At 51.5% G+C, this 12,125-nt stretch overlaps 1 protein-coding gene across 43 annotated transcripts in view; it reads left to right on the top strand.

Annotated features, from left to right (window-relative positions):
• The window catches only part of ANK2 (ankyrin 2), a 376,998-nt gene that overhangs the window by 246,748 nt on the left and 118,125 nt on the right, over window positions 1–12,125 (top strand). For all 43 annotated transcript variants that reach the window (XM_080676468.1, XM_080676469.1, XM_080676460.1 and 40 more), the window contains 3 exons: window positions 1,052–1,150; window positions 2,937–3,035; window positions 11,973–12,071. In XM_080676468.1, the coding sequence (XP_080532594.1) occupies window positions 1,052–1,150; window positions 2,937–3,035; window positions 11,973–12,071 (297 nt within the window). The remainder of the gene's footprint in view (window positions 1–1,051; window positions 1,151–2,936; window positions 3,036–11,972; window positions 12,072–12,125) is intronic.

The following is a 12,125-nucleotide window of genomic DNA, read 5'->3' as shown; positions in this document are numbered from 1 at the left end:
TTGTTTTTTTTTTTACAATGTGGTATTTCACTTCCAAACGTGGTGGAGTCAGAGGCCCCGGCGCCTTGCTTGGGACTTGTGGACCTGCCAGCCCAGGTGGACTTTGCTCACATAAGAGCTCGATGAATATTTGCTGGTTGTTTCCGAGGACTCAGGTTCATACTGTGTTATTACATTAACCTCCGGAGGGCCAATGCCAGGGCTGGCTGGCTCCCATTTACGACCCGCAGAAGCGTTAGTGCAACCATATCAGCTCCTCCGAGTTAAGTACTGTGTTTGGCAAAGAAGACAAACAAATCACTTTATTTTTGAACCAAATATAAAGTCAGGGGAAAACCATTCCATGTAAGCCGTGCAATGACCGCAAACAGGGAATTTGCCGCAAAGCAACTTGTACCCGTGTCTGGCTCTCTACGCGCATGATGAGACGGCCGGCAGATGTCTGATTCATCGGATTCATTGGCGGCATCCATGCGTTTTCCAGAGTGCTGTGGCGAGTCACTGAGTCTTTAGGAACCTGGGTAGATGGGAGGGAGCCAGACATTACAGTACAATCAGAGATTATAACATACATTTAAGCTGAAAAAAGAATGCAAGACAAATTAGCGACATAGTATAGGCTCAGTGTCCTTTAAGTACAAGATGGGCTTTGCAAGGCTGTGTGAGCTTAGAAACTGTCCTTTAGCTCTTTTGTCATGTTTTATGAAAAGGACATTTCTCCCCCAGATGTTACAAAGTGAGGTTTATGTAAAGCTGTCTAGGGCTGACGTTTTATTTCTGGTTGGCACTATGAATGATGCGGAGCTGCGCTCTCTCTCACTCTTTTCAGTGTGAAAGGATTTGGATATCTTAGTTTTTTAAAGAAAAGTTTGTTTACATGATGTTACTGAATCCACCTTTCTAATGACTATGCATTTACTTCTTTGCCTCTGGATCAAACCACTGGAACGTGGTCTCTGAACTTAGCAGCATCAAGCTGATGCTCAGAGAGTGAACCCGGGCCAGGGATCAGTGGCCCCTCACCCCCCTGAGGCCATCTCTTCTCTTGCAGAATGGACTCAACGCCCTCCACCTGGCGGCCAAGGAGGGGCACGTGGGGCTGGTACAGGAGCTGCTGGGCAGAGGGTCAGCCGTGGACTCTGCCACCAAGGTAGGCACCCTGCTTGGGGAGCGGTGGGTCACAGGCCCCTTCCCCTGGCGCACACGGCAGGGCTGCTGGGACTCCAGGATTCTTAACAGGCAGAGCTGCAATCGAACCCCTTCCTAGGCAGCTCAGCAGAGTTTGGGTGATGGCATTTGGGGAAGTGTCAGGCCTGACGCTTAATTCTGTGGACCTGGTTTCCACTAGTTCAGCTTTTTCCTTTGCCTCACAGAGAGATGAGATTCATATAATTCTCTGTAGAAACAGAAGCACCTTCCCTAAGGTTAATTCATTTAAAATATAAATTGATGTGGTCAACATCTCAGTGAAAATGAACAAGTAGTTTTCATGCTTTAATGACATTGTTATATTTTTAATGTATCCATTTAACTGATGAGAGCATATCCAAAATGCTTTATGCTCTAATGGAAAAGAGCTTGAGGGCCATGGACTGATCACGGTAACATTAGGTCTTGCCCCGGGTGTAAGGAGAGTGGAAGCACTCACAGGCGTATGCAGAGGCTGGGACTAGGGATGTGCCTCCTTGCTGACTCTGCCTTTGCAGGGACATTGTGAGCCTGGCCACCGGGGAGTCATTTCAGAAACAACAGTTATTTTTAACAATGTCACCAGTGGTGACCCATCTTTGCCTTTAGAAGGTGGAATTTTAATTTGGCAGAAAACAGTAGCCAGTGAGAATTAAGCCTGCTGCTCGGCTGGAGTGTGAGCACAATGGTTGTGGGAGATGCAGAGAGAGTTTGGGGGTCGGGTTAGGGTAGGCGGAGGGGGAGGGGGAGGAGGAGGGTTAGGGTAGGGGTAGTGGTAAGAGGAGGGGAGGGGAAGAGTTAGGGGTGGGGAGGGGGAGGAGGAGGGTTAGGGTAGGGATAGTGGTAGGAGGAGGGGGAGGGGAAGGGCTAGGGGAGGGGGGAAGGGTTTGGGGAGGGGGAGGGTTAAGGGAAGGAGGAGTGGGAGGGAGAGGGGGAAGGAGACATGGAGTGTTAGGGTCTGAGATAGGGGGAGTGGTGTGGGGATAGGGCTGTGGGAGGGGCAAGGTCAGGGTTAGGCACTCAGGCCTCCATCCGGGGAGTTAGTTTGGACTGTCAGTGCCTCATGTGTTTGTGTCAAAATGCAGACGGGCCCAGCTCACAGCCTGGTATATGGAATTCCGGTGGAAATTTAAAGACAAAAGACTTCCAAAGGAGTCAAAATGTAGTTTCACTTTAGGGCCTAAAGTTTAGGCAATCCCTTTCTTACTTTGGACACAAAGAGAAAATTAGCATTTTTATTAACCTTTCTCTGGACCATGTCAAATACATGCTAAACACACATGTAAAGACTGTCATTGTGGATGTCTCTACAATTACTTACTTCTCCTGCATTGCCCATGTCAATGTAACATATTCGTTAAACCAGCTACTCCATGGCTGCGTGTGTGTTTATTATTAGTTTCTTTCTTCCCTTCCTTTATTGATATTTTAAAATAAAGGTTCCCTTTTAACCCTTGAGTGCAATCGTAAAGTTTTAGACCCAGAACAAGCTCTCCCGTAAAGGTCCTCATTTAACGAGGAGGCAGCCGAGCCTCACAGAACACTGTGTGGACCAATCAGCACCCCGCCTGTCCAGCTCTCCCAGCCCGGGGCTGAGGACAGAAGGGAGATGACCTCCCGAGGTCGGCCACGTCGTGAGGGTGCAGGTCCAGCCACCAGGGACAGGCAGCAACATGGGACAGCGTCACACTTTGATTTCTACTGCTGCTGGATGCGGTAACCTTTTCTGTTTTGTTTCTTCGAAACAGAAGGGAAACACGGCTCTTCACATCGCCTCGCTGGCAGGACAGGCGGAGGTCGTCAAAGTGCTGGTCAAGGAAGGAGCCAACATCAACGCGCAGTCCCAGGTACCGACCCGCCTCCTCGCTGACGGAAGGGGACTCGGGTTAGAAATGCTCTGTGGAATTGGCTGAATGCCTTTAGCCAGCTGTTGGGTAGAAAAATTTACTATAAATACTTCAGTTACTTGTTTTGGCCAAATAAATTTTTTAAATTATCTACTGATAGACACTTGGGCTATTTCCAAACCTTAGCTATTGTAAGTTGCACTGCTATGAACATAGGGGTGCATATATCCTTTCTGATTGGTGTTTCTAGTCTCTTGGGATATATGCCTAGAAGTGGGACCACTGGGTCAAATGGCAGTTCCATATTTAATTTTTTGGGGAAACACCATACTGCTCTCCACAGTGGCTGCACCAGTCTGCATTCCCACCAGCAATGCAGGAGGGTTCCCTTTTCTCCACATCCTCACCAGCACTTGTCGTTTGTTGATTTGTTGATGATAGCCATTCTGACAGGTGTGAGGTGGGACCTCATTGTTTGGCCAAATAATTTATTCACCCAGCTGTGACATTCCTTTCTCTCTTCTTTGTGGATGTAGCATGAGCTCCCTGTTAACATAACCAGGGCACAACCTGTCTTCGTTGCCTTTATGTGCATTATAAAGAAGATAAAGTGTTTTTCCACCGAATGGCAATGATGCCTGTGAAATAAGATCTTTTCATGCGAGTTCTGTGTTGCTCTAGAAAAGTATTTTCTCTCCTTCAATTACAAAAATCTCAGAAGATGAACATCCTGGCGCTGCATCTGTGGTCACTTTGGTGCTGTTACCAAAGTATGGCCTCAGGAAACACGCAGGGAGACAGGGACGTGGGAACCCAGCCTGGTGACACCCACAGGGACCCTCACCTTAGACAGGAAGTGCGGGTTCTCAAAAGGAAATGAAGAAAATCTGAAAAGAATAATCAAAACATATCGCATGATAAGCCTTGCTCCTCCGTACATATGTTCAGGTGGGAAGGGGAGGACAGGCTGCTTTGCCCACAGCTCTCCTCCTGGAGACGGATGTGTTTATGTAGAACTTGAGGGACACAGCGTGATCACCACATCCCCCCTCCTTTCTGTTCTTGAAGTGTTTAGCCCCTGATCACACGGCCACGCCAAAGCCCGCCAGCTCCACCCCATCTTTTCTGTGGGCTGAGCTGGCGGGTCCCCTGTGAGGGCCTCTGCACAGGGTATTCGGGTACCTGTGCTATTCATTCATGGGCCGTGTGGGCGTGGCTCTGGTCGCTACATGGCACCAGTTCTGGACCGTCAGTACTCAAGGGCAGAAGATGGAATTGCCCCTATTTCCTTCGATGTGGATTACAGGGAGGAATCTGTTGAAATTATGACAACCAGATATTATCTGTTCTTGCCTTTGTGATATCATACTATTTTAAATAACCCCATTTTCCCCCAGCAGCCTCGTTTTTTAGTTCAATACACGTCAGTGTTTTCACGTTTATGGAGAACATGGCATGCTCTAAAATCCTTATTAGATGGAAAAGCGTGTTAAATAGTGCCGTGTGCAAGGGCCCGTGGATTCTGCAGGTGGGTGGTGCCTGGGCATGGAGACCTGGACTGTGAATCCTGCTCCAGGAAGGGCCACCAGCATTTCTCTGGCAACGCGAGCCTCTTGCCTTAGAGCCCAGGTTTCCCACCCAAGCAGCGTGACACCTGTGGGTGGCACCCTCGTCACTGGACCCCGCCTTGTTCCTGGCTCCCAGCTGGGCGGGCCTGAGGGCTCCTTCCTCAGCGCCAGGCGGTGCTGACACTGGCCCAGGGGCCACAGCTTGAGAAGCTGCTCAGGAGGCTGCAAGGGAAAACTGGGCATAAGGCTCACCAGACACAGACGCGACAGCTGCAGGCCTGGGAGTATGTGCTCACGCTGTGTGGGAATGGACGCCATGGCCCCGGGTTCTGGACAGCAGTTCCCGGGCGTTAGTGCTGTAACATCCACATGAAGGGCTGCTGACTTCTTGCAAAATGCCTGTCGAACGTGGTGATTCCATAGATGGCAGTTAAGAGATGAAGAGTCTTTCCTTGTTCTGTGTCCAGTGCGCTCAATTGAAGACGATGCTATAGGGAATCTTGACAAATGGCTTCAGACTGAGTTTGTATTGTGGTAACGCTTTAGAGTGAGAGAAGTTAACAATTAAAATGTGGGACGGTTTCCTAAATGCCCGAGTCACTGGCGCAGCCTGGCGCTAGTTGCTGTATCGAAAACCCGCTTTTCTTTTCTGGAATCCTCTTCCCTTTCTAATGCTTACCCGCTTTGATATTTCAGTCCTGGACATTTTATTCCAAAATCCTTTCCTATCTATATAATGAAAGCCTAAGCGACCGAACGACCAGTCGACCAGTCACTATGACACGCACTGACCACCAGGGGGCAGACACTCAATGCAGGAGCTGCCCCCTGGTGGTCAGTGCGCTCCCACAGCCAACCTCCCACAGTCCCTCACCCCAGCTGGCCAGCCCCTATCAGCTCAATCGCCAGCCAGGCCGAGGGACCCTACCCATGCATGAATTCATGCACCAGGCCTCTAGTTTCTAATATAAACATGAGGAGGCTGCTTTTATTAACTTTCAGGTTGTCAGACCATGGCCATTCAGCCCATTACAAGGTTACACGGCATTGATTTCACTCCCAGGTGTCGGGGGGCAGGGACCCTGTGTGCAGTGGTCAGCACCTGGGCAGCAAGGCTTCCTGGGTCTGCTCTTTGCTGGCCCTCTCCTGGCCACGAAGAGTGTGAGCTGGGCCATGCAGCAGAGAGTGTACACAGCTGGCCCTGGGCCTGCCCCACGGATGGCTCCCATATGCCCACAGCGCCAGCCTTGGCTCTTGACACAAAACTCACAATAGAACGTTTCTGACACATGCACACACACACACACACACAATACATACACACATGCACACACGCACACACACACAGAGTGTAAAATGGGACTCATGTTCAGATTCCTAAAAAAGGTTTTGTTTTAGGCTTTTCCCCTCTGAATGGATACATGTCGAATTTCCCTCAATCAGGGTTTGGCCAATTCAGTTGGGAAAATTGCTGCTGCTACTCGGAGTCTCTGAAGCGTAGATGAAAACATGCACCTGTGCTTGACCAGGGATGAGAGAGGGTCGGGCGCTCCTGCTCTCCTTGGACGGGAAATCAGCCTGCGGGTGAGCGCAAGCCTGCAGGTGCCGCGCCCCGCTCCCCGGGAAACGGGATCTTTCTCCAGGTCTACGTCTCCGATCAGCTTGGAGAAATGAGGAGAATCCATGCATTTAAAATCTGGCATAGAATGGAATTCTTTCTCCTATCCCAGAATTCCAATAGTAAGATCATTGGTCTGTGAACACCCAGACACGTATCTGAAAAGCGTGATTCTATTTTCATTTGCAATAATAGAAAGCCACTTTTCAATCTTGAATGATAATGAATGCCCACATGTTGTCTTTGGGGACATATCTAGGGGCAGGTGGTGAGACAGGCTGCGAACTGCTTGTCCTTTTGTCCTGAAACTGGAAGGAATTAAGGTTGAACATTCTCAAAGTTGGATCTTGGTTTATCCCCCCTTTTTAAAATACATATTTTTTATTGATTTCAGAGAGGAAAGGAGAGGGGGATAGAAACATCAATGATGAGAGAGTATCATTGATCAGCTGCCTCCTGCAGGCCCCACCCTGGGGGTTGAACCGTGACCTCCTGGTTCATAGGTCAATGCTCAACCACTGAGCCAGGCCAGCCGTGCCACCCCCCTTTCTTACTCCCTTCACAAAACCATTCAAGTCTCGCATGACTGAAGGTAAAGGTGCTGAGTCTGAGTAAGGCGGCCTGTGGGGAGGAGAGTAGATGCTCACAACCTCTGTGGAGGCCCTTGCTTTCCTCTCTGAGTCGCACCAGAGGCTGGGCCGCTGGGCAGGGGGAGCAGCCCCCGGAGGTCTGTCTCTGACCTCATGCTTCACGGCAGGGGACACCCCTGGGAAGACCTCCCACAGGGCTCCTCCAGGCAAAGGTCACCAACAAAACAAATGTGGAAACAGGACACTAAGTCCAACCTGTGATAGGAAATTACTGGGAGCATCCCTCCTCCCCCGGGGGTGCCTGGGTGTCAGGGCTCGTGCTAACTTTCGCACAGGTACCAGGTCGGGCAGGGGCACCTGAGGGGTGATGACTCTGCTTCTCTCTCTCTCTCTCTCTCTCTCTCCTCATATACAATTTACCAAATTTATTTTTCCAGCTTTATTGAGGAATAATTGACAAAAAAGTGTATGATATTTAACGTAACAAACGATCTGGTACAGGTTGCATCCTGCATGGATTCCTCAGTCGGTTAACTCCCATCACTCCCGTCCTTTTCTTCTGTGAGAACATGGACGTTCTGGGCTCTCGGCCGTCCCTACACCCAGCACAGCATCAGCAGCGGCACTTGCTGCTGGACCTCAGACCCAGGCCTTCCTCATCTCCCCGCTGGGAGTCCACCTGTTCACCAGCCTCCCCCTGTCTCCCACCCCCCACCTCACACCCCCCACCGGAACCACCAGTCTGCTCTCCGTGCCTATGAGTTCAGATTGTCCATTTGTTAGACCCTCAGACGCCTGGTGTCATGCAGCGTTGGCCTCCTTGTCTGACTGTCATGTGGCCTTGCATCCTCCCTGTTCTCTCCTCACATCTGCGCCTGGATGTCCCTGTCGGTACAACAGGAGTCACCATGGCCCATAGACCTTAGGGTGATTGTGGGGATTGAAGGAGGCCACGCACTGTGCGAGGCCAGGCCAGCAACCTCAGCAGACAAGCCTCCTCCCGCGGTGCAATGTCTGATGGCAGCGCCAAACGATCTCATTTCACACATGAGGGTGTTTGCGGCTGAACAGCCTGGCTCCGTCCTGCGTGACTCAGTGAGCACTGACCTGCCACAACCAGAGACGCAGGGGGTTCTGTCAAGTGCGGGGACAACGCCTCCGAGCAGACGAGGCGTGATGCCCTTGCTATTAGACCTGTTAATACCTCGTCACTTGAAAGCACAGGAATCCGTCTCGCGGCCACAGCCACAGCTGTCCATGGTGCTGGTGGGCGTGGCGTTCACACACGGATGGCAGCGCCGGGTGTCTTAGGAAGACTGGTTCAGGCTGAGGGATGGGGTGCGCCGGGGTAACCTGAAACATGGAAAATCGGTCATAAGGACTGACGGTGGGGGTAGGGGGAACACAGTTTCCCGTTGTGTTTCTGATGGTCACCACACCCAGCCGTGACAGAATACCATCCAGTTTGCTGCTGGAGCACAGGGACTCGCGTGGCGGGCAGGGCCCAAGGCTCAGAATCAGTTCCACGTGGGTCCAGCCACAGCGCCACATTCCGTGGTGTGAGACTTAACGTGGCCTCCTCATCCTTGAGGCATATAGAGACCCACCTCTATTCCACCGGACTTTGCAGGTCAAACAGCAATGGAGAGGGTGTTCCTTTTCTCTCCTGTGACTGCATCCCTCAGCCCACTTGAGGAGAAGCTGGAAGAATTCTCATGTCCAAGAGAATGCGGGGACCTTGCCCTCCAGCTGCCATGCCAGCCGCTGTCACGCATCAGAGCCCTGCACATCCCGGGCGGCTTTAGAGGATGCAGACGCCCAGGTCAGAGCTGGTGTCTGAGGATCACGCCGGTCTGCTCAGCGGCCTGGATGGCTGAGTGTGAATGAAACAAGAGGACCTGGCAAACACTCATGAAGTCTTAGCTCCTAGAGAGATTTAGAACATGAATCATTTTGATGCCGTCAGTAGCCTGGTTCCTGCTGTCAGTAAAGGAGCAAAGGGGTGCCTAGAGAATATGGGCCATTTACACGGCTTTGCCAGGAAACCGCAGCTAACCCTCTCCAAGTCAGTTCTGCTGATCCTGGGGGAGGGGCCTGGACCACACACACAGCCATGTGATGTCAGGTGACGTGGGAAGATGCTCACCTATCAGTCACACCTGGGATCGAGTCAGTGGCCAGAAGAGGCATGGCCACTGTAAGGCCTGGAAATCTGAGATGCTTCACTCCTGAATAAAGGGGCCTCCTTGCCCCCTTCCCTTCTCTTGAGCTTTGGCCCTCTTGCTCCCTTTGGACTCCTGTTGGGGGGGCGTGCTCCCCGCACCCGCCGACGTGGCTCCTGGCCATGTAGACGCCACACCAGGGAACAGACGCTCTGCACACTGGCCCTGCTCTCAGCTCGGCCAGAGCCCCGTGCACATCCCCCAGGACGGGGTTAAGGGATGTGGGACTGTGGAAACAGATATAATTCCACGCAAACAAAAAGCATTCATTCTCCCGTGCGCGTCTTAGAAAATTCCTTTTCTGAAGATATCACAAGAAACCCACTCCCACTAGTGACGGAGAATGCCACCCACCTAATCCTTGGGCAACAATCTTAATGTCATTTAATGTGTAGCTATGATCCTTTAAAGGGAACCTTTGGAGAGAATAGGGTGGTGAAAATAAGCCAGAGTGTCATAACCTGGTAAAGAATCATCAAATCCCATCCTCGGGGAAGTCTGCGGCATTTTCCTTAGTAAAAGGCCTCCTTCACCGCCAGGCGAGTATGTCATTGCATCTGTGCACCAAGCACCCCGCACGGCTGCACAGGCTTTGTCTCTGTGACTATAATTAGTGCCATTGGATCTGCGCATTCTTTGTAGCTGTGCACTTAGGAGCTATTTAGGGAGGTAACTTGAATCATCCTGACCTTAAGGCTGGAGGTCATTGTGGGAACTTCCTGAGCTTGTCCCTCAGAAGGTGAGTGCAGAGGAGGAGGGTCGTGGTCCCAGGGTGGGTCGTGGGTCCCATGAGGCGGCAATGCCCATGAGTGCACTGGACCCACCAGCCCACAGTGCCCACCAGCCTGCATTGTCCACGAGGCGGCAGTGCCCACCAGCCCACAGTGCCCACCAGCCCACTGTGCCCACCAGCCCACTGTGTCCAAGAGCCCCAGTGCCCATGAGCCCGCTCAGCCCACCAGCCTGCTGAGCAGTTCTGCTCAGGGAAAACCTGAACCTGACACTGACATGCCTGCAAGAACCAGGCCTCTCAGGAGGGACTTCTCCTTCTGCGAGGTTCAGACCCGGGCTCTGCCAGCATCCCTTTACTGTTGGAACTGGTGTGCCACTGGTCCTGTGGGGCAAGTAGCAGGTAGAAACAGTGTTGCCGAGATTTGTGCTGTGTTTTAAACTCTCCTACACTGAGGCTGCTTCATCTAAGGAAATACACACGAGAACTCACTTCACTCACCTCTTCTTACCAATTGCAAATGCAACAAAGATGGGTAACGGAAGTGAATCCCACCGGATCTGTGCAGTTGCCGATGGCATGTCTTAGCTGGATGCTCACATGTTGTCCATGAATTGCAGCTTTCTATGCTCTCTGTCATGGCAAAAGGTCTTTGAATTATTTTAAAAACATGTTTAGCCCTGAAAAAAATGTTTTCAAGATGCTTTCTAGTGCCTGGCTGGTGTTGCTCAGTGGCTGAGCGTTGACCTATGAACCAGGAGGTCATGGTTTGATTCCTGGTCAGGGCACATGCCCAGGTTGGGGGCTCAATTATTTCTCATCATTGATGTTTCTCTCTCCCTCTCCCTCTCTCTCTCAAATCAATTTAAAGATACACACACACACACACACACACACACACACACTCTAGAGGCCCAGTGCACGAATTCGTGCACCAATGGGGTCCCTTGGCCTGGCTTGCAGGATTGGACTGAAACCAGTTCTCCAACATCCCTCAAGAAGTCCCGAATTGCAAGAGGGCACAGGCCAGGCCAAGGGGCCCCACTGGTGCACAATCGGGGCCAGGGAGTGACATGGGAGGTTGGCCAGCCGTGAAGGGACCATGGGAGGGCTCCAGGGCGTGTCCGGCCCATCTTGCCCAGTCCTGATCGACTGGACCCCAGTAGCAAGCTAACCTACTAGTCAGAGCGTCTGCCCCCTGGTGGTCAGTGCACGTCATAGCGAGCGGTTGAGCATCCTTAGCATATCATTAGCATATTATGCTTTGATTGGTTGAATGGCTGACCAGTCGACTGGACACTTAGCCTGTGTGTGTGTGTGTGTGTGTGTGTGTGTGTGTGTGTGTGTATACTGGACACTTAGCATGTGTGTGTGTGTAATCGATTGGTTGCCTCCTGTACACGCCCCAACCAGAGCCCAGGCCAGGGAGGAGCCTGCAACCGAGGTACATGCCCTTGACCAGAATCGAACCCAGGACTCTTGAGTTCCCAGGCCGATGCTCTATACACTGAGCCAAACTGGCTAGGGCAATAAAAACATATTTTTTTAAAAAGATGGTTTCGCGCATTGGCTCTGACCCACATTCGGTAATAACTAAACTGTGTACATTGAAGATCATGGTGGTCTGTTTAAATAGCTATGCACTGATAAATACAGAAGATAGTATATAAATACTATTTCATATACAGGGTGTCCCAGAAACATGTCTACATACTTTAACAGCTGATGGCTCTATTGATGTTTCTTTCCAGCCAGACTAAGCTTTAAACAAAGGAAATCCACCCTAAAATGAAAACCCCATTGAAGTGCAAACACTGCCTTTGTAATTGTGCAAAGTGTGTCTACATTCTGGGGGACACCCTGTGTTTGCCACGTGGTGAGAATTCTATGTATTATGAACATACAGATATTAAGATGCTCAATGTCTCTGGGTTAACGAGTGTGAGGAGATGAGACAGTGCCTCCCTGGGACCAAAATGAAGACAGGATTGAGGACACATTTCCCCATGTCCTTGCTCCCCATCCTTCAGGGCCTGAGTGTGGGCAGCGCTGGCCCTGCGCCTGGCAGCTCCGTGGCAGGGACACGTCTGCTCACCCACGAGAGGGGCTGCCCCTTCAGAACTTCACTCCCGGCCTCTCCTCCCTCGTCTGTGTTCCTGCCCGTTCACCTGTCAGGAATGACGAGCCACGTGTTGTCCTGTGTCCTCAGAACGGCTTCACGCCCCTGTACATGGCTGCCCAGGAGAACCACATCGAGGTCGTGAAGTACCTGCTGGAGAATGGCGCCAACCAGAGCACCGCCACCGAGGTGAGCCCCGCCCACAGGGCCTTTCTGTCCATGCTGTGCGGGCAGCGAGGCCGC

The sequence above is a fragment of the Plecotus auritus genome (assembly GCF_963455305.1).
Source record: "Plecotus auritus genome assembly, chromosome: 6".
In the NCBI taxonomy this organism is placed as follows: domain Eukaryota; kingdom Metazoa; phylum Chordata; class Mammalia; order Chiroptera; family Vespertilionidae; genus Plecotus; species Plecotus auritus.
The sequence above is the reverse complement of the archived record's forward strand: the minus strand, read 5'-3'. Positions and strand labels throughout refer to the sequence as shown.